The 27,468-nt window shown below is 50.9% G+C and overlaps 1 protein-coding gene and 1 pseudogene across 1 annotated transcript; both read left to right on the forward strand.

Annotated features, from left to right (window-relative positions):
• The first annotated feature begins 9,138 nt into the window (after nt 1-9,138).
• SST (somatostatin) lies at nt 9,139-10,908 on the forward strand. The gene is made up of 2 exons (XM_075761853.1): nt 9,139-9,363; nt 10,391-10,908. The coding sequence occupies exons 1-2, from the start codon at nt 9,226-9,228 to the stop codon at nt 10,601-10,603; spliced, it is 351 nt and encodes a 116-aa protein (XP_075617968.1). The 5' UTR covers nt 9,139-9,225; the 3' UTR covers nt 10,604-10,908.
• Nucleotides 10,909-16,927: 6,019 nt separating this feature from the next.
• Nucleotides 16,928-20,623, forward strand: LOC104640312 (cytoskeleton-associated protein 5 pseudogene; annotated as a pseudogene).
• The last annotated feature ends 6,845 nt before the right edge of the window (nt 20,624-27,468 follow it).

Genomic DNA, 27,468 nt, shown 5'->3' on the forward strand with positions numbered 1-27,468 from the left:
AAATATATATATAAAATAAATATATATAGACCTTTAAAAAAAGCTATATTAAAAATATATAAAATGCATTAAAGGCTCAGCTGGATTCTGCAGGCAGAAGCCACTCTGAGAATCTTTATTATGATAGAGCACTTAACGAGATATTTTAAAGTATTGCATCTGTACAAGTAAGAAAATATTTTGTCTAAATGCATCAGTGTATTTGTATTTTTTTGCAAGTGAAGGTTTACAATTTACAAAAAAAGTGTGTATTAAACCAACAAAGCTGCAGAAGGAATTTAAAATAATAATAAAGTGTAATTTTTTTTTTGTTCTAGTTCTCAGTCTGTATATATGTAAAATGTGGTTTCGCACGGTGCCTTTCTTTTCAATGGAAGTTTTCAATGTATGGACTATATTGAGCTCAGTTTCTTCAAGGTACAGCCTGATGTTGCAAAAGGAGTTTTGGTGGAACTCTCTATTGGGAAACGTTTTATTTTTTTGTTTTTGGTTTTGTTTTTGGTCTTATTTTACATGCTTGTGTTATAAACAATCTCGGGAGACAGGGTTTGGGCTGTGTCTAAACTGCATTAATGCGTTCTGTAAAATATAGCTGTACAAATAAAAGAATAAAATGAAGAAAAGTGAAGTATGATGGAGTGAGGGGTCTGTTCTTGCCTGACTTTTTCCTTGCCCTGGGAAGGGGCTGAGCAGTCTTTTCCAGGGTCAAGTGGAGATGGTCTCTGGCGTGAGGTCAGAGCAAGACTCAGGCTTGCTGCTCTGCATCCTGGTGGGGACTGTGCCACCTCCATGGTACTTTCTGCATTTGCACCGAGTAGCTGGCAGAAATAGGGCAGAGCCTGGGAGAGACCTTTTTGCTGACCAGCCCAGGGCTGGTTCCAGATGGCTGCGTAGTTATTTATATTTCCTGGAAACCAATGCAATTGCCAGCATTGCTCAGGGAAGAAGGCTGCCTGCTGCTCCTATTGCTTTCCAGTGCCTGGGGTGGAGGGGCTGCCGCTTCGACTGCCTTGTGCAATGGTTCAGTGGAGCAGGGTCTGTAACCCCCTCCAGGAACTCGCTGGCCGATAGCATCTCTGGGCTTTGAGCCACTGCTCGCTGGCTGCAGGCCAGAGCAGAGAAAGCCCAGCTTGAGGGAGTCCCTGTGCTTTCCCCTAGTAGGGGGAGGAGCTGCTTGGGGCCATTTGGGTGGCTGTGCAGAGCTGGGGGTCAAAGCCATGGCGTGACCAGGCCCTTGGGAAGTGGGGACATCCGGGAGTGTGTGCAAGTGCTCTGTGCAAGCAATGTAGCAGCTCTTTGCTTCTGAGGGCTCACTAGTTGCAGAAAACCAAATAGCCTCATCCAAAAAGCTTGTCTGAATTACAGTGACAGGATTGGCTGCAACCAGTGCTGGTGTGGAGTGGGGCCACTGATCCGTATGGCCCAGGGTGGGCTCGGAGCTGGATGGGGCTTGTTTCATGCTTTAGTTTAGATAATTCATGGATAATTTGAGTGCAGGCCTTGCAGGGTGATTCACAGTGGGGAGACTTGGAAACACCAGCTGGAAGGGGAGGGCCTGGCTGTCTTCCCTCCTGGAGGGTCAGGAGAAGCTGAAGAGGAGGATGGGCTTTTCCATGCACCACGGAACAGAGCTGAGCATGAGGCAACCAAAGCAGCCCTGCATGGGAGGGTAATGCCAAGAAGGGGGACAGTCCATTTGCAGCGTTGCTTTGCAGGACCCCCAGCTCCTCTGGCTTGTCTCCGAATGAACTAGATCTGCCTGCGTGTGAAGGACCCCCCAGAAAAGTGAACGCTGAGCTGGAGCCAGCCTCTGCCTCCTCATGCTGTTTGATTTGGCCCAGCAGGATGGCCTGTGGCAAGCACCTGCCTGCTGTGGGGCAGGCTTTTTGGGGAGGGGGGGTGTGTGAGGTCCGCTGAGCCGCAAAACCTCTCTTCATGTGCACCCTCCCTGGGCAGGACCCTACTTCTTACCCCGCAGGCTGGGCGCACCTCACTGACTGCTCAGCATGGCTGAGCCCAGCACAAGCCTGCACCAGCTTACTCGTGTTAGACACAGGGTGGGGGATATACAACCACAAATAGGGCATTGCCTGCACATTGGGAATAGCAAAAACCTGCTTTCCCACCTTGTTCCCTCGCTGGCTTTCTCTCCACACCTCTCCCCAACAGGTTTTTAATGTTTGGTAAAGCTGGATGTCCTCATGACGGGGTTTTGACACAAATACTGTCCTCATTTGACACGCATACTTAGGTTTCTCCCCCCCTCTGTCAGGAGCTGCCTGTCTTTGAGCTCTCTACCTCTCTGATTACTGCAGTTGTCACTTTTGGAAGTGGCTGGGCTGGGCTGACAGTCCCGCTTGCCCCAGACAAGCAGGCTGCGTAGCCACGACCTCTATTTCCCGTTGACTTGCTCAGCTGCGTTCGCAAAATACATACAGTATTTTCCTGGATCATGGCTGCATTTCCTCCTCCTGACAGATTTTTTTTTTTAAAAACAATGATGTCATAGCTTTTCCAGGCAGTTCAGCCAAAGCGATAGCAATTGCTCCCTTACTATCTGCAGGGCAGAGGTCTGCAGGCACCTGGCACGGCCAGCCCGTGCTGATCAGCTTTGCTTAGCATGGATGGTGTTTGCAGAGGCATGGGACCGGTCGCGCGCAGGGATGCACTACACGTGTTTTATGGCTGTGGAGACCCCAAACAGTGAACCAGTCAGGCCTGCCCCTGTCAGTACCGCTGGGTTATTTGCCCTTGGAAAACCCTGCTCCAGATACAGGGTCTGACTCTTGCCAAGCCCCAGAAGAAAGGACAAGACCAAACCGATAAACTGGCTGGCTTCCAGGAAGCTTCCCAGAATATGTTTGAGCAAGCCCTTCGGTATCCATCTCCCCTTGCTCCCAGGTAAAGACCTGCCCAGTAAATGGGAACGTGGTCGAGTTTTCCTTTTCTTCTGATTTCTTCCACACTGAAAGAAAAACCTTGCAGTGCTGCCAGCTCCTTCCCCATTTTACTCCTCAGCACAGGCTTTGGGAAGGCCCAGGAAATAAATGGGGATTCAAGTTCCCTGGGGCCGAGCAGGGTTCAGGGCTGCCCACAGCGATGCTGTGAACCCCTGGGATCCAGCTCTTGCCGTGCTCACCAATTTATTCTCTAGTTCTTGGGCCTGGTTTTGGTGCTGAAAAAAAAAAAATACCACTAAAGTGTGGACGGTTTAAACGCAGGCACCGAGGCTACGACTTTCCAAAGTGTGTGTGTGTGTCCGGCGTACAGCTGGACTCAACGACACGGCCGGTGCTTGCTGGCTCTCGGCAGCGGTCCCTTGCGCACACCGCGGCCCCCCGCCCGCAGCAGCCCCGGGCCCGGGCTCGGCACGGCGGGGCCGGCGGGAGGGTTTGGGGCACTCCGCTGTATTCTGCCGGGTCTCCACGAGAGGGCAGGCGAAGACGGAGTTTAAACAAGGAGTCCCCGGAATGAAGACATCAGTCCAAAAAAAAAAAAAAAAAATTAAAAATATATATATTGCAGCGCGACCCGGGATATCTGCTGCTGTCGGGGAAAATCTTACAAGCCGGGGGGAGGTTTGCAGGCAGAAGGCAGGTGGTTGCCTGCAACTTGTCCCCAGAGTCTCCTGGTGTGGATCTGCTGTGGGGAATGACCGGCTGCTGCCCAGGGGCAGCCTGAGAGCTGCCGCGATCCCATGGGCAGGATCCTGTGTCACTGGGATGCACGCTGCCTGTTTGTGGGGCTGGACCCAAATGCCCATGGCCACCTGGAGCATCCTGGCCTCGCCTCTCTGTGGGGACCAGTGTCACAGCTGGAGGGAAAGGAGGCCCAAGCTCTTGCTGTGGAGCTGGTGTTTATAGAGGAGAGTTTGAGAGAGAAATCAGAGCCCTGTATTATTTCATTATTTCATGTGCTCACCCATCTGTATCCATCATCTCTCGCCTTATGCTAGTAACTCCTTACAGCACGGGCCAGCATCTGTTTGTAGAGTCCTTAACACAGCTCCATCCACGGCTCCTAGTAGTCACTGCAGTAGTACAGGTAAATAACCTGGTGCTGCCCTTAGCTCATTCTGTTCACCTTTGCTTCTGCACATGTTTGTGCTGATCTTTCCCTTGTCTGACTTCAAGGGGGCTGCTTTGAGCCCCACAGATGCCTCAGCATCCTGGGAGGCTGAGAGAGGAATGAATTTCAGATAGCAGCAACAGAAATCCTAAACACAGCTTGGGCTCTTAGACAGAGACATCACAAAGATTAGGTAGCAGGATCCCTCCTCTGTGGACCTCCACAGCCTGGCTCACCTCCCACTTTGCTACCTGGACCAGAAATCCCAGAGATCTGTAATTAATGGAGAGTCCAATTCTTTTGGATTTGTGCCCAAGTTCTACTATAGAAACAGCATTTTATCCAGAAACGTCTCAGGGCTGTTGCAAGTCCATGTACAACCCCGACACTGCCACTGTCTGCATAGCCTGTCCCAGGGACACATGGCACCATTCAGACAAGTTTCTCTCCCATATTGAGCTCTTGTTTTTCATTATCACTCAAGCATGACCAACTGTTCTTCCTCTGCTCATCTGTATCTCCTGGGGCATCATCACTCCTCCACAAGCAGGAACCTGCTCTATTAGATTTTCAGCAAGCTACAAAAGCTGCGGAGCTGTGGAGGCTTCCTCACTGTCCTGCACTACCAGCTGCATTTCCAGAGCCAAGATGAGGAATTTCATGGCCCCAGCTCCCAGATCACAGTTCGGCCCTACCAGGTTGAGTGCTAGCATATGAGAAAAAGGGGGTTTCCCTGCTGGCAAGGTAGTGATAAATGGCAAAACTGTCCTGTTCACAAAAGCAGAGTTGAGGGAGTCTGGAGAGCACTTTGTAGGTGATAACCAGGGAGGCGAGGTGCGATGAGAGCCGATCTTGCTGCTGTGGTGACAGCAGAGGGCACGCTTTGCTGGTATAGTGCTGGGCGTGCAGACTGTGCACACAGTCCTGGGAATTGCTGGACTGCTCTGGGTCTGTGGAGCAAGCTAGAAATGTGAGGGTAAGGAAGCAGTCACAGGAATACAATGCAATTCAATCGTCTGCAAAGCCACATGCCCCGCAGCGCTGCGGCAGAAAGAAAGGAACAGAATCGCCTTCGCCGCAGCCAAGCGGGTGATGGATTTATCTGGCTGGGGAATGAGTGTAGAAAAATTCAGAGCACACTGATCCCATAGAGGAGCTGGGGGAGGGGGAACTGGTAAATCAATCTGCAACTTATTCGCCACTCCATGCCGGTGCCAGAGTCATAAGGATGTCTGGAGGTCTGCCCTTACCCCTTCCCCAGGAGTCTGCAGAAGAAGACAGTCCAAAGATGTACTAAGCAGATGGACTCCCTTTCTCCACTCCCCCACTGCTGGTTCCTTCAGGTCAGAACAAGATGGTTTTCTGAACTAAAGTACATGTTTTCATCTTGTTTAAATGGTATTTTTCCTTTAGATTTTCCTTGAAATGAAATGTGAGAACTTTTCACATAGGGAACATCAGAGTGATTCTCCCAAATACTACCCAAGATCACCAAGAACTTTGGTCCATTCAACATTTTATCCATCAACAAGGCTCATACCTAATGGGGACTCAGTTTCTCTCCTTTAAACAGGCCGAGATGTTTCTCGGGGAACATTCCCAGCAAAGCCCTGGCTCTGGTCCTGCCTCCACAAGCCTCACAACCTCAGCTGAATCCCAAGAGGGGAAAAACAGCCAAGGTGGATGTCAGAGCCTTCCTGAGGCTGCTCTGGCTCAGGAGCCAAGTCATCTCCTGATGGGGCACAGAAACAGAGAGCAGAAAAAGAGCACACTCTTGCTTTCCTCAGGTAGGTGTCTGCAATTCAGTGGGACAAATCCAAGACATTTTCCTGCAGTAATATTTTTCCTGTTGCTAGAGGACACCACTGTAATTCCTCCAGACCCCCGCAGGCAGAGGGGGGAGCAGGGGGACAGCCATTCAGCTCCAGTGCTGCACAGAGAGGTGGAGTCAGAGCCAAGCTGGTCTTCCAAACCTTGTCCCCATATGGCTAGAAGAGCCACAGTAGCCAGAGTGACCATCAAAACCAGAGATCCCCAATGTGACTGAGGGTCTGTTCTTGCCTGGAACTAGACTGTAGGGAGCACATCTCCAACTGCAGCAACACTGGTCCTAGCCCAAAGCCCTGCTGGGCATTACTGCTCTGCAGCAGCATGCCCTGCACTGCCCGATGGCCAGGGAGGGTTGGCAGGGCAGGGTTGGAGTGGATAGATGTTAGAATGAAAAACAAAGGGTGGGTGAAGACAAGGGTAGGCAAGGAACAGCTCTGGGCTGAAAGTCTATAATAGGGCTGGACTCATGCACACAGAGGTGCTGCAGGTAGCTGGACAAGAGTGGAGTGCTGGGCAGGACATCAAGAATGGTCTCTCAAAACCCATGAAGGACTCAAGTGTGATATCTATCCATTTTATGCCAGCATGATAATACCAACATCCTAAAAACAGCTCTGCTGGCCTGCCCAGAGCCTACCGATCTCAGACTGAGCTCTGCACCCTTGCAAAATCCCATTAAATGTGCATGAGTCCTGCTGGCCCCACACAAAGTTGGCAGGAAACCAGGAAGATGGGGAATTCATCAAGGAGGTTGTTCCTGCACTGTGCCTACTCCTGCAGCTCCCATCTCCATGCTGGTGTACAGATGTGTCCTAACAATGCCAAAATGTAGCACAGTTTTCCATCCCATACAGCAATCCAAGGCTGCACTCCAGCCCATTGCTATACCCTGGGAAATACAGACTCTGAACTGATCCTTGTGGCACATCAATGCAGACCCAAAGCTGTGGCAGCTCAAGGAGCTGGTAGACATTCCTCACTGCTCAGGAGTGATGGTGGTTCCCAGTGTCCCCTTCTCTTCGGGGTGACAAGCTTAATGGCAAAAAGGTGCCAGGCGGGACAGTTGCCTGCTGTGTGAAGTGGCAGGGGATGTTAGGTAACAGCTTCCAGTAGCCACAGGGGAGCCTGGAATAAGCCAGTTCTGCCTCCCATTTCTCTCTCTGCTCCTCCCTGACACACCACCCAAGCAGGATGCTCTGCCCTGAGCTGGGGCTGAGACAAGTTGGGGTCCTTTGCAAAACTGGTCCAGGCTGGCACAGTAGTGTGGCACAGCTGAGTTGTGTTGTGCCCAGGATGAGAGCCGGGGACAAAAGCAGTCTATTCCCAGTGCAACTAAACTGAGAGAGCCCAGCTTGCTGCTATTGGCACAGCTGGGAGAAGTGGGGAAATTACTGTTGCTGGGAGAAACCATCCCTAGGAAATCTGTCTTGAAGGCAGGCAGGAAGGCCAGGATAGGTTTGATGCCCTGGCATCTGCTGCCTTGGCCATTTGCCATGCCCAGGACTGGCTCTGCTTCTTTGACTGCAGGAGAGGAGAGATGCTGGTCCAGCTGCTAGCACAGGGACATGGTGGAGAGAGAATCTCTGGGAGTCATGGCCCTCGGAGCCAATCTGCTTTTTTGGGGTCCAAATTATTCCTGATGGCTTTGGCAGGAGGCTGTGTCCTGTGCCCGAAACAAGGGAATGTGTCTGAACCAGAGCAGGGGCTGACTCCTCTCTACCAGTTCCCGCAGAGCAACACCAGTGCTAGAAGACAGGCAGGGTCCCAGGAATGCAGGGCTTGGCCTTGTTCAGGTCAGGCAGCTGGGGAAAAGCTGACTGTAAAAGCAGCATAAGTCAACCCAACCCACAGAGTCTCCTGGGCTTCAAATGAAGGCTTCTCTCATGGGTTTCATTCATTTTGCACCGTGATTTGGAGAGGACACAGAGGATGAAGGCTATGTGTGGCTGCAGATGTCTGCACAATGGAATTGCAGAGACAGCAGTCCCAGTTCAGCCTAGAGGTCTGCCTGGTCTGGAACCAGCAACCAACACCAATTCCTCTTGCTGGACTGTACAGCAGAGCAGGAACAACTTGGTTCATGCTCCATGCTCCAAGCACCAGGGTTGAAGTGGAGGAGGCACATTAATTTGACAGGAAATGAAATGTGCTTTTGGAGATTTCTGGAGATCTTTGTGGAGTACTTGGGTCCTTGTACCCACAAGCCTTTGACTTTCCTCAGTTGGAAATTGAGACGGGAGAGACCCCCTGATACTCGCTTTCTGGGCAGTAGCAGAGACTCTTCCTTGCACATCCTGCCAGCTGGGAGATAGTTGAAGAGACCCATCCTTCGGGGTGACAGGGAGATTGCAGCAGCTTTGCCCAGTGCGGGCATCAGCCGGCTCACTGGGAGAGGCTGGAGGAGTGGGGAAGACCGACCATCCCAGTGGGACAGGCACATCCCCCATGGAGCCAGCAGGTCCAGTGACCCTGGGATGGAGACAGGGGTCCTGGCAGGCTCAGTCAGGGACCTGCAGACCCCGACCAAGGCACCAATTTGTCACTGCTTCCCCAAGCTGCAGAGCTGTGGCAGAGCCGGGGCACTCTCCCCGGAGGCTGGCGGCTGCCAGCAGAGCTGACCCAACGGCCGGGGCAGCTGGCCAGGGACGGGGGAAGGGTCTGGACAAGGACCGGTGCCAGAGACCCCTACGGGGGCCATGGAAGACAGAAAGGACCCCCGGGGGCATCTCAGCATCCCTCACTCCCTGCTGGAGCCGCGGGAAAATCCGCCCTTAAGGGGACCCTTTCCAGCTCCCCGACTCGGCAAGTCGTTTCTTAACCGACGGGGCGGGAAGCCGGGCTAGGGCGAGGGGCTTTGGCACCGGGACTGCTACGGGGCTTGGCCCTCCGGCATGGGGGTCAGACCCGTGGGGTGGGCGGTGCACAGCCGGGACACCCCACCGCCGCTCCGGGGGGGCTTGTGGCTGCGAAGGAGGGAGCGGACTAGGAGGGTCCTGGGCTCCGGACTTGGGCAGAAAACGTGCTGGGGACCGGGGAACGGCCGGAGAACGGCCGGGGGCAGCCGGAGGGGGAGTACTCGGGGGGCACAGTGGACGCTTGGCCAGCCCCAGGCAGAACGGAGCATCCCCAGTCCCGGTCCCCCCCCGGTCCCGGGCAGGGACCCACCCCCGGCGGCGTGGGGCGAGGGGGGCGCCCCCGCCTTGACGTCAGGAGAAGGGTTTATAAAGGCGGCGGGAGGCGAGGAGATCCCCAACGCCGGAGCCGAGCCGCAGCGGAGCCGCCAGCGCCTCCCCGCCGCTGCCTCTCCGCGCCCGACCCACCGGCGAGATGCTGTCGTGCCGCCTCCAGTGCGCCCTGGCCCTGCTCTCCATCGCCCTGGCCCTCGGCACCGTCTCGGCCGCCCCCTCGGACCCGCGGCTCCGGCAGTTCCTGCAGAAGTCACTGGCTGCCGCCGCCGGGAAGCAGGTGAGAGCCCCGCCACGGAGCGGCCACCCCGGGCACCCCGAGGGCACCCCGCTGGGCAACCCGAGAGCCCTGCTGCGGACCCCGCTTCTCCGCTGCGGACCCCCACTTCTCCTCCAGAGCCCCCCCTGATTCCCCATTGCAGACTCTCCCTTTCCCTAGCAGAGACCCTGGTACCCCCATTGCATATCCCCAGCTTCCCTCCTGCTGCAGACCCCTCCAGTTCCCCACTGGAGAGCCCAGTACCCTCAGTGCAGACCTCCAGTTCCTCACTGGACCTCCCCAATGTCCCCATTTCAGATCCCCAGTTGCTTGCTGCAGACCCCAGTTCCCTGACAGATCCCCTGGTTCCCTGCTGGGGCTGAGCCAGCAACAGGCTGGGCAGCTGGGGGGGGAGAAGGGGAGACACCTCCTCCAAGTCCACCTGGGTGCTGGCAGGGAATGAGGAGCAGCCGCTGCCGGGGCAGAGGGCAGAGCCTCCAGTGAAGCTCTCCAGGGCTTCTCTGGGGCGCTGAACCAAGGCAGCTGCCCCGGTGCAGCAGGACGGTGTCCTTATCCATGCAATGGGGCAGGCAGGGCTTGGGGGGACAAGAGGAAAAATAACCCCCAGCGAGAGGGTGACCCGACTCAGCTTCCTTGCAGCTCCCCTAAAGACGTTTCCTGTGTCACTTTAGCAGCAGCCTCATGGCACCCTCGCTGAGTCCGGCACAGTGTGCTGCAGCAGTGGAAAGGGAAGGGAAGGTGGGGTGGTGCTCAGAGTTCATTCCCTGCCACAAACAGGACAGCAGTCTCTCCACCACACTAGGTAGATGTCAGTCCTCTTCTGTTCCGCTTTATTTCGTGGGCATAGCTGCTGCGTAGCAGCTGTCGGGCTGGGCTCTTTGGAAAGCTAGGGCTCCCCTTCTTCTCCAGAGTCCTGTACGTCTCTAATCTGGGCACAAAGGTGTCTTAGAGGGACAGAGCGGTGAGCCCCCAAAAGCCAGAGAGTAATTGTGGGCTCTCTCTCTCTTTCTCTCTCTTCTCCCCCAAGGAACTGGCCAAGTACTTTTTGGCAGAACTGCTCTCAGAGCCAAGCCAGACAGAAAATGAAGCCCTGGAGTCTGAGGACTTGTCCCGAGGGGCTGAGCAGGATGAAGTGAGACTGGAGCTGGAGCGCTCGGCTAACTCAAACCCCGCTCTGGCACCCCGGGAACGCAAAGCAGGCTGCAAGAACTTCTTCTGGAAAACTTTCACATCCTGTTAGCTTTTGAAACCCACCTCTCCTCCCCATCCATCCCTGCCTTCTTCCTAGCCCCCTGCCCTGAGCAGAACCTTCACCACAAGAGGCGAAGACTGTAAATACACAATCCACGGTTATGGTGAAATTAAACAAACAAGGAAAATTTGAGTTTGAATTCCAATTGTTTTAATAAAACTTTCTGTTCCAATTGTACACGATTTGCTTGAGTTGTGTTTTCTGACTAGTTCTTTAATGACATACATTCTGCAACTCTTTCAGATGTACTATTTTTAATTCTTTGTTGCAATAAAGTTTATGTTTCAAATGGTGATGCTGAGACTTGGTGGTCAATGAGAAAACCTAAGGCACCTCTCAGGCTGCTTGTCTTGGAAATGCCACCCATCTCAGGGCAGCAGCGGCAAGCAGCATCCACATGCATGCATATGCACACATGCACACAATATCCTTAAAGTGATTTTTTTTTTTTTTGCTGTTGTCTTTCTAAGGGATGTAGAGAGATAGTGGTATTTTAGATATCAAATCCATGTAATTGTCAAATCCACAGCGCTGGCACTTCAGTCAGTCTAGAGGATTTACACCCATCACCAGAGGCATCACTATAAATCACAGCTGTGTATTCCAAGCAATGGGGATCATAAAAGTGGGTCACAGCACAAGTTTACCCCACACATACCTCAGTCCTTCCTCAACCACAAACACTGAAAAGTTTTCTTACCTGGTGTATTTTACTCCTTGCAACACCCCCAACAAACATTGCTTCTGGGATTCCTTCGGAAAGTTTTCCTTTGTTCTGCTGCACAGGGAGACGTTTTGCATCCCTGTAAAGCTGAGATGTTAACCCCATGCCATCAGCCTGTCTCCATCTAATAAACTGGTTACGGCAGTTTTTCTACCCACTACATCATAATTAAAGGCAATATTAAACGGTTCAGTAGGGTAGGAGATAGCATCGGGAAAACGGCATGCTTCTCTCAGTGGAAGATAAATTCTTCATGCTTTTGCAGAATTTCTTCCCTTTCTGGCTGTGCTGGTTTGTGACATGCATTTGTGGGCGAGTTGGAGTGTAGAGCATGCATCCTGCACTGGGGACAGGTGTCACTTTGATGAGAAATTCATCATTCAGGATTAAAGGTAACAAGCATTTTGTAGCCATCATGTGTGAAGGAAAGGTAAAAAATGGGGGATCTTAGAGATGTTCATGGGTGGAGGGCTGAGCGTGACCCCAGTGGAGGTGGATTCCTCAACTGAGGGCATGTTAAGTTGCCTCCGGTCTGTGCTGAGCATAGCTCTCGGTGGGGCATTGTTCTCGATGGCTCGTGGGCCATTGCCTTTATTCTTGGTCTGCACCTCCTTTCCCCGTGGGCAGGCGTTGGTTCAGTTTGAGTTGGGGGTGGGTGAATCCCTTGTCATTGGGAACAATAGCAGTGCCAGTGTGAAATCCCAGCTCTGCCACGCTCACCCACCGCACGGCTCGGCTGGGCTGCTCCGCAGCCGGACTGGCAACAGGCGAGGGCAGGGGGACCTGCATGGGGAGGGGACCTCATCCAAACATCAGCTCGCCCGAGCATCAGCCCGTCTGAGCCCAGAGGCAAGGCTGGATGCTGCTCTCACTCCCTGCAGCAGGGCAGCCGCGGCTGCTGCCTGTGCTGCAGGCAGGGTTAAGGGCTGCCTGCTCCCTGCCCGGCTGCTGCCAGGGAAGCTGGATCCTGCACCCACTGGAGAAGCCTTGCTGTGACATGATCCTGCGTCTCTCCAGCTCCTGGGAGCCTCCTCCCCTCCTCCCTTGTAAGAGCGATAGGTTTTGTGGGGTGACCTGAGGAAAGGCACGGTGCTTGGCCCCCACTGCCCCACACGCAGTGCGGTGGGGTTAAGGGCTCTACCCACGTTATGGGAGCTGGGTGCGTTGCAGATTGGGCAGGGAACAGTGACCCTCCCGGCACTTTGGGGGAACAGGGTGAGAGCCCTGGCACACAGGGCACCTTTTTTTACCCCCTGGGTTTCTGTGACTGGTGCAGCTGTGGAGGGTGCACGATTAACTCACCCTTGGGAGAGGAGCAGGGCTGCTGCTGTGGGAAGGGAAGCCTCCAGAAAGACATTTGAGAAGCACAGGTAATGTAGATTGTTGCTCAACCCTAAAAGCAGACAGGTGAGAATAGGACCCTGTTTGAAAGTGTGGAGACAGACTCTCTGAGGAGAGAGCAATGGTTCTAGCTCACGTCTGAATCCTTTGCTGCTGTGCATTGTCAAGAGCAGATTTTGGAGGATTCAGTAGAGGAATTTCAAGAGAGAGCAGATTTTAGGGGATTCAGTAAAGCAGAGATCTCCCCATCCCTGGCTGTTCACGACTGTCTCGGCTGAGGTTCCACTTAGCTTTCAAAAAGCAGCTAATTCTTCAATGCTGAGGCAGCTTCAAGACAGCGGCTACAGGAACAGAAAGGGGGTGGAGGTGCCGGGGGCTTGAATATTCTTATGCACTGAGTCCATCTTTCATGGGATATAAATAGACCACTACTCGCCTGAGGTTTTTCCTCTTGGTCACTGCTCAGCCAGTGCTTCTGAAGGGAGTTTAATCCTGCCAATTGCTGGAGAGAAACCCATCACAAATAGGGATGTGGATGATCCTCAAGCACAAGCAGGAATTAAAGACAGAGTGATTCACACGCTACACCAGCGTGTTTCAGCAAAACAGCTGGCGTCATGTCATGGCAGCTTCTGCGAAGCTTAATGAAGATATACTGGTGGAGGCATGTGCAAATGTCTTGGTTCGGAGGCAGAAAGACAAACCTGCTCCTTCCGTCAGCTCAGGAGCTACTAGAGTTTGGGGGGATGGCTCCTGGGGCATTAAATACAGTGTCACCACATGTAATTGCACTGTGGCACCACCAGCATTCCCAGGTGCTAGGAGCCATACAAACACAATGCAAGAGACAGTCTTGCCCTGCTGAGCTAAAAAGACTAGAAAGACAAAGAAAGACTTACTGTTTCTCTTTCATAGGTGGGAATTATGGGATAAAGAGATTAAATTACTATATTTAATCCCTGGCCATGAAACAGTGTCCCAGGCTGGGAAGACAAGGCTGAATCTGGGATGAGCACATAGGTACGGTCAGCTCCCACGGGCCAGAACTGCCGAAGGGGAGAGCAGTTTTCGTGAGAGGTTTTCAAGCAATGTTCTCTGCAGCTCAGAGCCAAGGTTCCACAGAGGAGCAACCTTAGCACGGGCCTGAAGGAGGTCAGGGACTGTGATGATCTACACATGGCTGATTCATCTCCCCTCTTGCACTCAGTGTCACGGGCAGACCCAGAGTAATCCCCATTCCAGCAGGTATCTTCAACCTGGTGATTCATCTGAGGTGATGCAGGGAAACGACCATGAGGAACCACATAAAAAGGCTTGAAACTGCTGTCTCAAGAGCTGCTTTTAATGAAAACCAGAAAAGGTTGTATAAGGCCTGGAAACACACATCCCCTGATGGGAAGTCAGTGATTAGCTTCTCAGCCATCCCCAGCAGCAAACTCTCCAACTAACGATGCCAGGGGGGCCATTCGCACTAGCAAGCAGGTCAGGATTTTTTTTTATCTGCAGTCCAAATTGGTAAAGAAGGCAAGTCTTGCTTGGCCCAGATGGCTTGTTGGTGACAAGCAGCTTGAAGCGATTCTAGCTGTGGTGCGGAGGAAATACCTGTGGGATCCAGACCGTAGCCAGGGTCCACTCTGGCACCAGCTAACTCCTTTTGGCTCTGCAGAAAAGACCAAGAGCCTCAACCCGTTGGCACAACTACCCTTCACCCAGAACAGCCCGTAAGATGCTCTGCACTGCCTTTGCATTTACTCTGCCTCTGTGGCTCCTTACAGGCATTACACCATCGCTCTGACACACAGCCACCGGGAGCAGCTCGGATTCCCAGACCTCTACTTTCACCACAGGAATCTTCTTCCCTTTCATCCTGCCCGATCCCAGCAGCTCCGGGAACACTAGAGCAACTGCAGCCCCCTCACGGGTCAGCACCAGGCATTTGGAAAGAAGCACTTGCTGCTGCAACCGAGTCCTAATTCTCTGAAAGCAGAGCAGCAGGATGTTTATTGACCAGGGTGAGAAAAGCTATACCTAGGCAATAAAAGTTATTATGATAAAGGAACAAACTGTACTCTCTGCTCTCTGAACACCTTCTGACTCTTTGACAGCTTCTCACCAGAATAATGCAGTAAAACTCACTTACAGTGAGCATTTTCTTCTCCTTTGTTTTATTAGGGAATTATTTGCTACTTTTTGTTAACTCCTAATTGCACTTCTGAGAATAGCTGTTTGGCCAGATGCTGCGAGTACCTCAGAAGACTTTTTGGATCCCAGTCTCAGGAGACTTACCCCATAAACAGCTTGTAGAACACAAAAATAAGGTCCCCCAAAAAATCACCAGGTTCAGTTTTTCTCATACATATAGTACAAATTCCAGTTTGCGCCATGAACTAATACTTCCAACATCATCTGACAAAGAAATCCACCTGGTCGTTCAATTAACAAAATTGAATGTCCCCAGTATTTCCTATGGAGAGGTTCCCTGGGAAAGCATAAAGCGACGCATTGAAACTCACACTTTGATCATCACCTGGGTTGGCTGCTGGACCAGAGAGAGAGGGACATAGTCCCACACACCACGCCAGAGCATCCCTCCTGATGCTCTCCATGCAGCTGGCTCTTGCTGCCGGCAGCCTGCCGTGCTCCTCGGTGCAGAAGGAGGAAACGCTCCTGGCCTCCCGCCCTGGCAAAGCATTCCCGGGAGGTGAGCCGAGAGATGCTCCCAGGCCCTCCCTTGCTCATCCCTCAACACTTGTTAGGAGATTCCCCCCAGGCACAGAGCAGAAGTCGGTGAATCCCTCCCGGCCCGGCAATAAGCCCGTTGCTGCTGTGCCCTGAGGCAGAGCGTTTGCTCTCTTACACAGCTCTGTGTTCTGCCTTCAAGGAGAATCTCTCCTTTTGCTCAGGACTGAGGTTTAAGGAAGAAAAAGGATCCCCCTGAAAATTGGCTGTCACATTTGTAAGGCTCTTTTGTAAATCTTTGCTGCTGCCTCTTTTTTTCCTTATTTCACTTCTTATGCTTGTCAGGGTTTGTGATTCTTCTCAGAAGCTGAAATACTGTATTTCTTTCCCTGCATCTCTGCTCCCCACACCAGCCTGTTCCCCAAAGGGTGCAATGTGGGGGGACATTGCTGAGCACAAGCCCAGCAATGGGGTGCACCGCAGCCAGCAGAGAGAGCCAAAGAGCACAGATTGTCCTATTAATGGTCTGTACCTGTAAGAGCAGATACTTAAGATGGATGTCCTCTGTACCAGGGGCTGTTCGAGCTCTGGCTATGTCCTCACCGCAGGGAGATGGGCTGGAGGCAGGGATCCTGCAAAGAGGGGCTCTCCATGGAGCAGCACTTTGGGTGCCGGAGCTGTGTGAGGATGCAGGCAGCGCTGCTGCACTGACAAAGATTTTTCCCCCAAACCAAGTGCCTGCTTTTCATTTCTAAAGGGCATTTCTCATGTCAGAGTTGCCAATTTTTAATGGATTAGAAGTACGTTAAATAACTTGAAAGTAAGTGAACTGTTCTGTCTAGGGTTAAATGCAGTGGGGTTTGTTCTAATGGCAACCTGTAAGAAATTGCTTCCATGCACATCTTCTTCCCCCAGCACTTTTTGTTGTTAGTCAGCAACCGAAACAACTCCTTATTCACTCGGCTCTTGTGAAACTTCTCAGTCTAAGCAGCGACGGCAGGGGCAGAGGGAGGAAGGGCCATGTCCAGTTAAAGGCTCAGGGGACCAGGTGGCCTGTGGTGGTGGCACTTTGGCACAATGTGCGGCAGTCACTGCTTCCCAGACTCAAGAGCTCCAGGCTGCAGGAGACTGCATTGTCCACGGCTTGAATAAACAGCCCCTGGAGGCAATGGGGGCTGGAGGTGATGTTACCTGTGCTGATGTCTTCTCCTCCCAGCTACAAGAAGTGGTCCTGGACCTTGGAGCCTCAGACCTCCCCTGCAGGAAGAGCAATAGCTGCTTGTGGCAATGGGACACCACCATATCAGTGTGGCTCCCCATGGGCTGTCCCCCCAGCACAGCTGGGGTCACACCAACCTCACAATGGCTGGTGTTCTCTGGGGCTGTTCCATGGGCTCCATGCACCCTGCCAGGAAGGGCTCTAACATCTCCATGCCCCCAGCATGGCCTAGCGGCAGAGATGCCCGGTAATAATCTCTTGCTCCTGGTTTAGGTTCCTTGGAAGGAAACCCCATTATCCCTGGAAGAACAGAAGCCAACAGCAAACAGGAAAATTGGGCTCAAGCAACATGTTTGAACTGGAGCTCTCAGCAGAAGAGTGGGGGGGAAAGGCAGCAGCTGTTCTCCCTGAAACCTGCATACAACATTTGGAAAGCAACAATTGGAAAGAGAGGATTTCCAGCATGGATACTATTCAGAAGACTGTCAAGGAGATGAAGAAAAGTGAGATACCATGCCAAGCTTTGGTGAGACTGCTGTCACAAGGACGCAAGGAAACAAAGCTCCAGGTGATGCAGAAGAAACTTCACACCATCACTTTGTTAGCCCAGAAAGGGGACTTTTCCAGAACATCTGCTCACATTGTCCTGGAAAGTGTGGTAGAAATGGTGGGGGATGTGTTATGCAGCAACAATGCTCAAGGAACCCTGACAGCTATAGCAGAGTCATGTTCATTGCCTTGGACTGCAAAGACAGCTATGTTGTTGGCCTTCTCACAGAATAACTCCAGGATCCATTCCAAGATCTTGGACTGGCTGTCAAATGCAATTCTGGAGTTTGGCTTTGCAGGGATGGAGGCCAAGGTACTGGTCAACACCCTGAAGATCGCTCTTGCTGCTGTTCACCCAAGTGTGCAGAGATCAGCCATCACCTTGCTGGGGGTTATTTACCTCTACATGGGAGACTCACTGCGAGCATTGATTGAGAGTGAGGAGCTGCCCCTTCTTCCCCAGATAAATGCTGAGCTGGAGAAACTGCATGGACAGGTCCCACCAATTCCCAGTCGTGCCAATCCCAAGCCATGCCTAGATGACAGGGTCCAGGAGGACCCAAGGGATCAAAGAAGAACTGAAGCCATAGATATTTGTGACAGGATCACACCAGAGCTGGTGTCAAAGCTGCGAGAGAAGAACTGGACCATCCAGAGAGAGGGCCTGGAAGAGGTTGCAGGCATCCTTCAGGATGCCAGATTCATTCAGCCAAACATAGGAGAGCTCCCAAGAGCTCTGAGGGCTTGTCTCTGCAACCCTAACCCAACCCTGGTACAGATGACCCTGAGAGTCCTCCAGAAACTCTCCACAGCCATGGGTTCAAACATCAAACAGTACATGAAGGACTTGGGCTTTCCCCTCATTGCTCTGTTTAGGGAAAGCAAGAGCAGCATGAGAGCTGCCGCCCTGGCTGCCGTGAATGCCTGGGCTGCACAGATCAACATATTGGAGTGGCTGGATGGGCAGGACATTTCAGAAGATCTAGGTGAAGAAATCCCTTTACAGAAGCAAGAGCTGGTGCAGTGGCTGACTGAACAGCTGCCAACACTCAAGTCAGCTCCCTCAGACCTGCTTCGGTGTGTGCCTCACCTCTACTCTTCCCTGCAGGATAGCAACAGGGATGTGCAGACAGCCTCACAGGCAGCCCTGCCTTTCTTCATAATGCACCTTGGCTTTGAGAAGATGACCAAAGCCACCAGTGAGCTGAAGGCAGCTGCAAAGGACCAGGTACTTGCAATATTAGAGAATGCCAATGACAGTCCGTCAGCCCAGTCCACTGCTTCTGCTAAGTCACTTTCCAGACACCCCGGAGTCACCACCACAACTGCTTTGCCCTCTGCTCTAACCACACCTCCTGCAGCAACAGCCTTGTCTTCACAAGCATCAGCTGAAGAGCCAGCACCCAAAAACAGCGGAGAGGAGAAGCAGGGTCCCAAGGAGCCCAAGTCAGGAGAAGCAGTCTTGAAAGACACAGGTGCAGCCAATGGAAAAGCACAAATGAATTCCACTCTGATGAGTGGGGTCAGCAAACTGGGACCTATCTTCAACATTGTCCCCAGGGGAAAAGAGCAGAGAATGAGGGATGAGAAAGGCAGCAAAGTGCTGCAGTGGAATTTTACTGCTCCCAGTGAGAGGTATGTCAAGCAGCTGAAAGCTCAGATGAGCAGCTGTGTGTCCAGCACCTTCCATATGGAAATGTTCCATTCCAGTTTCCCGCACCACATCAAAGCCTTGGCCATCATGGCCAGGCACTTAGAGACAGAGAAGGAAGGAGTTATCAGCTGCCTGGACCTGATCCTGAAATGGATTACGCTGCGTTTGTTTGACACCAACACATGGGTGCTTATCAAGAGCCTAGATTACTTTAATCTGCTGCTAACCTTGCTGATCCAAGAAAAGTACCAGTTGACGGACAATGAGGCCTTGTCCTTCCTCCCATACCTGGTCCTGAAGATGGGAGAGCCAAGGCAAACTGTTCTTAAATTGGTGCATGCTGTCATGAAGAGGATGTGCCTGGTGTATCCAGCTAAAAAGGTGTTTGGCTTCCTCATGGATGGCATCAAGTCCGACAACACTAAGCAGCAGGAAGGCTGCCTGGTGGAGATGGGTTATCTCCTTGAAACGTACGGCCTGGATGTATGTCAGCCGAGCCCTAGCAAAGCCTTGAAGAGGATAGCTGCCTTCCTTAGAGACCAAGACAGCACTGTTCATAGTGCTGCTTTAAACATTATGGTCACAGCTTGCAAAACTCATGGGGAAGCCCTGTTCAAAATGGTTGGGGATCTTCCTGAAGAGTATATGAGGATGCTGGGACAAATTGCAAAACAGGAACATGGCAGGTCAAGAGTTTCTTCAGCAAAGCATTTCAGTGAGAAATCTCAGCATGATTCAAACACAAGATCTGAAGTCACCTGTCAGCATGCAGGAGATGCATCCTCAGAGCTAGAGCCCACCTACTCTCAAGGAGGAAATTTCAATATAGTGGACGTGGCTCCCCAGACACGGCTTCCATGTGTAGGTAAGCAAGAGAGAAGGCTGGTCTCCAGAAAATACAGTCTCTTTAGACTGAAGGATATCATTCAGTTAGAAACGATCCCTGAATTCCAAACCCTGCCTATCTCCTCGGACACTGATGACACATGTCATAACATCACCTCCACCATTAATTCCCTTATTTGTCGCATTAGCAGTGGTGATACTGACACCAGTATCCAGGCAATGAAAGAATTTGAGGAGATCCTGAGACAGAATAACAAAGTAGAAACCATGTCTGGGCACATTAATGAGTTCCTTGTAGCCAGCCTTCAATCACTCAACTTTATCAACCAGCAAAAGGAAGCAGATAAGCAATGGGGAAAGGAACAAATCATTCTGCAATGTAACTGTGTCATCCAGGCCTCCAACTGTGTCTTCCAGGAGAAGAAACTGGCTCAGGAGGCCTCAGTGGAAGTGCTTAAGGATGTAATGAGCAATCTCTTTACCTTAATGCTAGAATTCCTGAATGGAGACCTAGAGGAAGATCAGAAGCTCATACAGTCCATTAATGTCCTCATGAAGAGGGTGTTGGAAAAATCTGACCAAACAAGGATTTTTTGTGCCTTGCTGAAGCTGCTCCAAGGCAGCCTGACTGCTGAGGGCAGCCCAGATAAGTTTTCTGATGTGCTGGCCAAGTGCCTGTGGAGGAGCACATGGCTTCTCCCAGGCACCATCAGCACCATCAACCTGGATGAAATCCTGCTGGATACCCACATGCTCATGAAGGCTCTCTCAAAGGAAAAACTGAGGCAGCGCACAAACCAGCTCCTGCTGTGGACGCTGAAAACTCTGCTGCACAACTTGTGCAAGCTGAAAGGAGTGAGGATCCTGGACCATCTCACCCTGATTGAGGACGCAGCTGGCTCTGAGGTGGTAGCTTACCTCCGAAAGACAGTCAGTCCTACTGCCAATCAGGGAGCAAACGAGACAACTGTAGAAGCAGGGGAGGAGGCTTCCTGAGCAGCTCGCAGGGTTGCAAAGGACAAAGCAGGTGATGTTTTAGAGAGCATTTTCTAGAAAATTTGCTCCAGGGAGAGTTTGAGGGGTGGTCTAGAGAAGTTATATGAATGTAAGAAAAAATGACCCTGCAGAAAGTTGGAGTCTTTCCTAGAAAACTTCTCCCTCTTCTTGCAGAGCTGTGTGAAGCAAAGCCTGGCCATCATCCAGACAGAACAGGGCACCAGAGAGCATCTTCCTCCTCCTCCCTTGGGCATATACCTTCAGGTGGAAGCATGTCCCCTTAGATCAATGGGCATTCCAGGAGGAACCATGAAGGGGAAGGAGGTGATGCCATCCTGCCACCTGGAAAACTTGTCATTCACCTGCAGCAGCAACACAACCTTGAGATCAAGACAGCCCATGGCAGGCTCCCTGCCAGTCAGCTCCCCTCGAAGGATGCCAACATCATGCTTCTCCCTTCTTTCCAGGGCTGCACAACAGTGATGTCCCCATGGGCATGAAGAATCACCAGCAGAAATAGCACCGGGACTTCAGAACCAGCCAACCTTCCTCTACACACACATCAACAGGCAGATGGTGTGATCCATGAACCAATAAAGGAAAAACTCCAGCATGAATAGCGGGTGAGTTGTCTGTGCACTGGCACCCCAGGGCTGCAGCCCCCAGGAGCTGGTCCCAGTTTCTGGTCATTGTCGCTGTTGTTGTTGTTCGGAAGAGCAGAGTGGGGCAGGTTACTCTGGGGCACAGGTACTCAGCTGGGGAGCATGAAAAGCATGTGCGTACCGAGGGAGGTGTCTCTCCAGCTCAGGCTGGGCTCCTTGGGTGAGCATGCAGAGGTTGATCCCTTCCCCAGGAAGTGCAGGTAAATAGAAAGAAGAGTGAATTGCTGCTCTTTCCAAAGCCAAAGAGGAGATAGGTCTTAAGACCAGGAGATGTGCAACCCAGGCAAAGGGAAGAGGGTTTCCCAGGTTTCCTGTGCAATGCAGGGAACAGCTATAGGTTTTGCTTATTTCCAGAGCTCAAAGTCTTCATGTGTCCATGTCACAGCACAACTTTTTAACTTTTTAAAAAATAAGGTGAGGCGGACCAATGCCTTGGGGCAAAACTGAACCCAGAGCACAGAAATCTGGACAGAGTACAGGGCACAGAACCAGCCCGGGTGCTGACCCTGCACGGACAACCTCCACAGGGGTCCTTCTGACATGGGATTTTCTAGCAGTCAAAACATTCATGGTTAGTAAAGTATCAGACCAACCATGCCCTGGTTCCCAGCTGGGAGCTGCCTGAAGAGATCGGGGCTTTCAAACAGCATCTCTGCCTTTCTGCACGATGACCACCAGTTGCACAATGAGCCTACCAAAGACAAAGGTTGCAACAGGAAATTCATTAGGGAAAGCGATTTGTACAAGTTTCTGTTTTCTCTTAGGTAAAATCAATAAGACATAGACTTTCAAACCCACTTCCACTTGTCAAACTGAAAGAGTTCAAGAGAGCGGAGTTGCTATGGATAGCTACAGAATGCCAATGCCTCATCCCAGCCCATCCCTTCTGCTTTTCCCAAGGAGCAACCTGTTATTCTCGTGTAAAACCACCTTAATTTGTTTTTAACATCCCACTTGCCCGTAAGTTCCTGAAGGTAGAAGTCTTCAGCTTTGTGTCAGGTATAACAGTAAGCACTTCAAGGATGTTCACTAAATTACAAGGTTTATTTACTAATAGACAATTCAGCCAATTACGAAATACTATTAAGCGTTTGTACTCAGGAGCGAGCTAGCCGCCTGGTGAATGTGGCAAACCAATATTTTTAACTAAAATAAGAAAAAAGGAATACACAGTCTGATTACTGGCCAACAAGAAAAATACACCCCAGAGATCTCAAAGTGTAATTACCCTTTCTGAATGGCCAAAATGACTTGTTTTCTGTAGACTATAATTCTCTCTAAAGCTGCTACAAAGTCATGACCACAGTCTCATCTACCCCATTCATCCAGTGCTGTACCTGCCCAGGGGCTGCTCCAGTACCCATGAAATCAGGGTCTGGTACATCCATGTCTACTTTCTGCCTCACTTTCTAGCTGGGTAGCTGAAGGATTCACAGTGAGAACATGATTGAAGCCTCTACAGTTTCTGTTCTTTGATTCCTTCCTGCTCTGTCCTTGGAACACCCTCTCTTTTTGTGCTACAGGATATAAGCTTTGAGGGTGGAGTGGAGCTGTGTAGTTTACATGCAACACAGTTGGGTGACCTTTATGTGGCCTTCTAAAAGTAAATTCATATCCATGTTGAGCTGTGAGGTCAGGTGACTGGACATGCTGTTCCATGAGGTTTCCTTCAAAGCTGTGCTCCTTTTTTCTGGTAGCCCGTGCCCCACAAGCATCTACTTTCATAGCTTCCTCTCCACCAAGTCCTGGAAACGCTCTGTACAGATGCACGAACATCATTCCAGCACAGTTACCTGGGAGGGCTCTCCATCTACTACTCTGTCACCCAGTCTACAGTGAAACTTGCCCAGTAACAGCATTCCTCTTGCAAAAGCCTCTCTGGTGATGTGACAATTGTTCAGAAAGGGTAACTACACTTTGAGATCTCTGGGGTGTATCACCAGGCTGTCCTCCCGACCGATGCTGCAGCTGCAGTGCTGCATCTGGCACACTGCTCGAGGAAAAGCCATTAACCAGCAGACAGCACCGCTATGCTGAGGCCACACACTATGTTGTAGCCAGGGGACACAGGCAGACTCCTCTCCTATAATGCTGAAGGCCTGATCCATTCCTTAAGGGTTCCAGAGACTGTAGAAAACAGGGGAAAGTCAAGTGTTTGGAAGCCTTGCAGTATTTGCCAGGCAGACAGACTATTCATTGTGATGCTTCGTGTTATCAGAGTGCTTCAGGGCCATTGTCAGCAGTCAGAAACCTCCCGTAGTGGGTGCAGCGCAAAGTCAGAGCAAGTGACAGTCCCTGTCCTGCAGATATTACATGTGATAGGAGATAAGTGGATCAGCAGAGATGCCCTGGAGTCCTACAGGAGCAAGTAGCCTCTTCAATATTCTCAACACGTTCTCACATGTGCCCCTCAGCACAACCCCCAAGCAGCAATCAGGAGTGCCCTGAACATAAAGATGGTGATCTACAAGTTATTCTTGCTTGCGCCTCCTTGCCCCTGGCAGAGAACAGCATGTGATGAGATATCATCGTCCAGCATGGGTCTAGGTGCTTATTTTGGATTTTACACAACAGTCATATTCGAATGGTCTTAAGAAAGAGAGCAAGGCTTAGAAATATGCTTTGCACTCAGATCTGGACAGTGGAGGCCTGTGCCTTGGAAGAGCAATTTCCAGCACATGTAACCCAGCCTGCCAGGAAATCACGCTTTCTGCCAAGGAAATCTTACATTTTTAGAGAGTCCCCCCAGAGACAGAGGCGCAGGTTCCTCCCCGTGAAGCAATGGTTAAGGAATGGGTCCTATGAAACCTTTGGGTCCTGAGATGCTCCTGCCAGCACCACATCCTGAGCTTTGCTGGATGGCAGTTCAATTTTCCTTCATCCTGCATCCCAGACAGCCAGTCCTCCAGGCTGCTCATCCTCCCCCACAGCCCTGGGGAAGAGCAAAGAGCAAAAGAGCACCTGGGTCGGGAGGCAAAGAAGGAGAGCTGCAAAAAGCTCATAAGGGAGAGCTGACCTGGTACCTTTTGCTCTTTCCTGGTTCGGTCCTCTTCCATTTGCTGGAATCATGGCCAAACTGCATGCTCAGGAGATAGCAGGGTCAGGGAGATCAATGAATTATAAATAAAACAGTATAAACAAATCAATCAAAGGGATAAAAACATTCGACAGAGCCACACTAATTAAAAATATAATAATCCAGATAGCGGACATTTATTTAAAATGGTGCAATTACAGCTTTTAATCATCCAGGTTTAAATTAACAGCAGCAGCAAAGTGGCTGTGCAAACGTGTTCTCTGTAATGAACTGATATTAGAAAGCCAGCTTGGTGATCTCTCTGTCTCTCAGGCTAATTCTCCCTCCTCTCGTTGTAAAATAACCTTTTGGTGTCGTTTTCTTGTAGACTCTTGAAGATGAAGACACAATATTGGAGCTAAATTAAATCCCCTTCACATATTTCTCTTCTTTCAAGCTGTAAAAATTGCTGGTATCAGTCATTCAGTCTCTAGTGCTGACGCAACCACACTTGAGGAGAACATCTGGGGGCCCCAAGAGTCATTACAGGGAAAATAAAATCCTATATTACAATCAGTCAGCAATTAAAAGGCAGGATGCAGGAGGGCCAATCCTGCAAGATGCTGAGCAGGCTTGGTGGGGAAATAAAATGGTAGACTTGTGATGCTCTGGAGTTATTTTCTTCTTCACTGGCTCAATTAAGGGGAGGTTAGAAAATTTCTAAATCTGCTCCTGCCCAGCACAAATGGTTTTGGAAGTAGCTCGTGTTAATTCGGGTCAGTGCTGATCCAGAGGTCACAGGGTTAGTACCTACTCACCATCAGCTAGCCCGGTCTGCAGAGCTGTGGGGTCAATCTTGCCTTGGCTTGGCAGGTCCCAGCCAGGTTTGGCATTTGAATAGACATGGTGTGGCTGAAGGCAACTCTCAGCTTGCCATGTGAAACCCCCATGGTTAGAGCGGGCTCAACGCAGGCACAGGCAAATCACAGACGCGAAAGCTCTCTGCACCTGGCATGGTTCTGACTTAGCAAAGTGATGGGTCTTATCTGCCCTGTGCAACTGTCATGATCTTTCTCCCACATATGGATCTACACCTGCCCTGTAAAAGCATCTTTCCTGCAGAAGAGCCCAGTGCCTACCAGCCAAGATGCTGACAAGTGCTCAACGCAGTGATGGAAGTGAGCAGATTTACAGACACATGGCAAATAAAATTGTTGAAGGCAAAGCCTTCCAGACATGGCTGTCCTGAGGTGGGTTTGAACCAGCAGCCAAGGAGAGGCAATTCTCCACTGGCTGCAAAAGCTCTCCTGGTCCGCAGCCTCGCCTGCTTGCCTGCCAGCACACTCGGCTCTGCTCTGCCCCTGCCTTTGCTCTGTCCCCTTGTCACGCTCTGCATGGGGAGAGTCACAGCCCCAAAAGTTCCTGAGCTCATGACTCAGCCTCCAGCAATGTCCTTGACTTGTCTGTCCCGCAGCTCATGCTGGTGACAGTGCGGTGCTGATCCTGCTCACAGCTTTAGGATGTTCCGCGTCGCAGCTGGATTTGCTTAAAGGCTGCAAGGAAAGGGACAAGAAGAAAAATACACAGGAGAAAAAAAAATCATTTTTGAAGTGTGGAAAGATTTCTGTGTAGGAAATGAACACCACACAGGGAGAACATATGTGTGACTCTGTGTGTGCATGCATGCCTACACACGTACTTCACTCCTTCCGGAGCTGCTCACCCACTCCTGGTTTTTGGCCATTGTCACCAAACACAATTACCTACCTGTATCCATAGTCCTGAGCACACATTTAAAATCAGGAGCCCTTTGGAAAGAGAATTTCATTTCTCTAATTAGCACCAAAGCCTCCTTTCTTTCCTGTTTACTCAAAGGGTGTGCAAACATACAGCAAGAGAGCAAGCGAGAGTTACGCAGTCCTCACTGCCGCAATGGGCAATGTAATTACCTGGCCTGCACATTAAGATTAATAAATATTAACTTTACTTGTGTTTTCACTGTCCACCTAAGATGGAAACAATGAGCTCTACTACTTAATCAAATTAGAGCTATAAAATGATTTCCCTTTTAGAAGGTTCATTTCTGTTTTGCTGGCAATTAATGCTGATGATTTGAGTCCCATCTTTAAAACATTTTGAAATATGGAAAATGGCAGAAGTGCCACAGTGCATTAATGGAGCCATAATACACATCAGGTAATAAAGCATGAAGAGACTGTTTACTTTGAGTACTCTAATTATTTGAGAGCTTTTTAAAAAAAAAACAAACCCAACATGTGAAAACTTTCATTTCATTTGAATTAATTTTTAAAAACAAACAGAAAAACAAAAACAAAATCCTGTTTTTGAAGTGTTGCTTTGAAATTCCCTGCAGCCAGGCCAGGTCCCAGGCAGATGCCAAGGAACAATTTTTCCCTTTTGTTTTTCTCTTGCTTTTTTCTCTTCAGGGTGTGCAGGGCAGGGAGGACCACTTGCACCCTGGATGCCCACGCAACCGCTCCTGCACCATCTCTGAAAATATCACAAGGAATCAATGCACCATCTCGTAGGAGACTCCCACTCCTCGCTGAGCTGCAGGGGACAGAGTCACTGTCATTGCCTGATCTAAGGGATGCAAAACCCCCTTCAAACCTTTAGCACCACCAAGAAAGTATCCAACAGCTGTACCTTAGTCTGAGACACAACTCTCCGGTGAGGTAGACTGCAGCTCCTGCAGCTTCCTTGTCTCTGCAGAGCTAGCAAGGTTTAATTCTTCTTCTTTACAAATCAGCACCAACAAAGCAGCCTAACTAAGGCAGGATGGGACGTTGGGAGGTGCCTGGTCCTACCCCCTGCACGAAGGGGACCACTTCAAAGTTAGGTCATGTTGCTCTGGGCCTTGTTCCTCTGAGTTTTCAGTATCTCCAAAGACAGAGATTCGCCCACCACTGCCCTGTCCTGGGGCCACAACGCTTGTTGTGAAGGTGTTTTTTCACTATACCTTGTTGGCATTGTCCCTGCTGTAGCTTGTGCCTGTGACCTCTTGTCCTGTTGCTGTGTACCTCTGAGGACAGTCCAGCTCCAGCCTTGGTGTTAGCTGAAGCTCCTTGTCCTTTTTGTCTTCAGACTCAAACAAACCCAACCCTTCCACCTTGCCTCATACATCCACCTCCACCATCTCAGTGGCT

The sequence above is a fragment of the Balearica regulorum genome, chromosome 9 (assembly GCF_011004875.1).
Source record: "Balearica regulorum gibbericeps isolate bBalReg1 chromosome 9, bBalReg1.pri, whole genome shotgun sequence".
Lineage (NCBI taxonomy): Eukaryota > Metazoa > Chordata > Aves > Gruiformes > Gruidae > Balearica > Balearica regulorum.

Excerpts from the sequence above, each read along its gene's own strand:
- SST (XM_075761853.1), top strand. The coding sequence starts at position 9,226 with ATGCTGTCGTGCCGCCTCCAGTGCGCCCTGGCCCTGCTCTCCATCGCC. Across the intron at positions 9,364-10,390 it reads CTGCCGCCGCCGGGAAGCAG|GAACTGGCCAAGTACTTTTT; the intron begins GTGAGAGCCCCG and ends TTCTCCCCCAAG.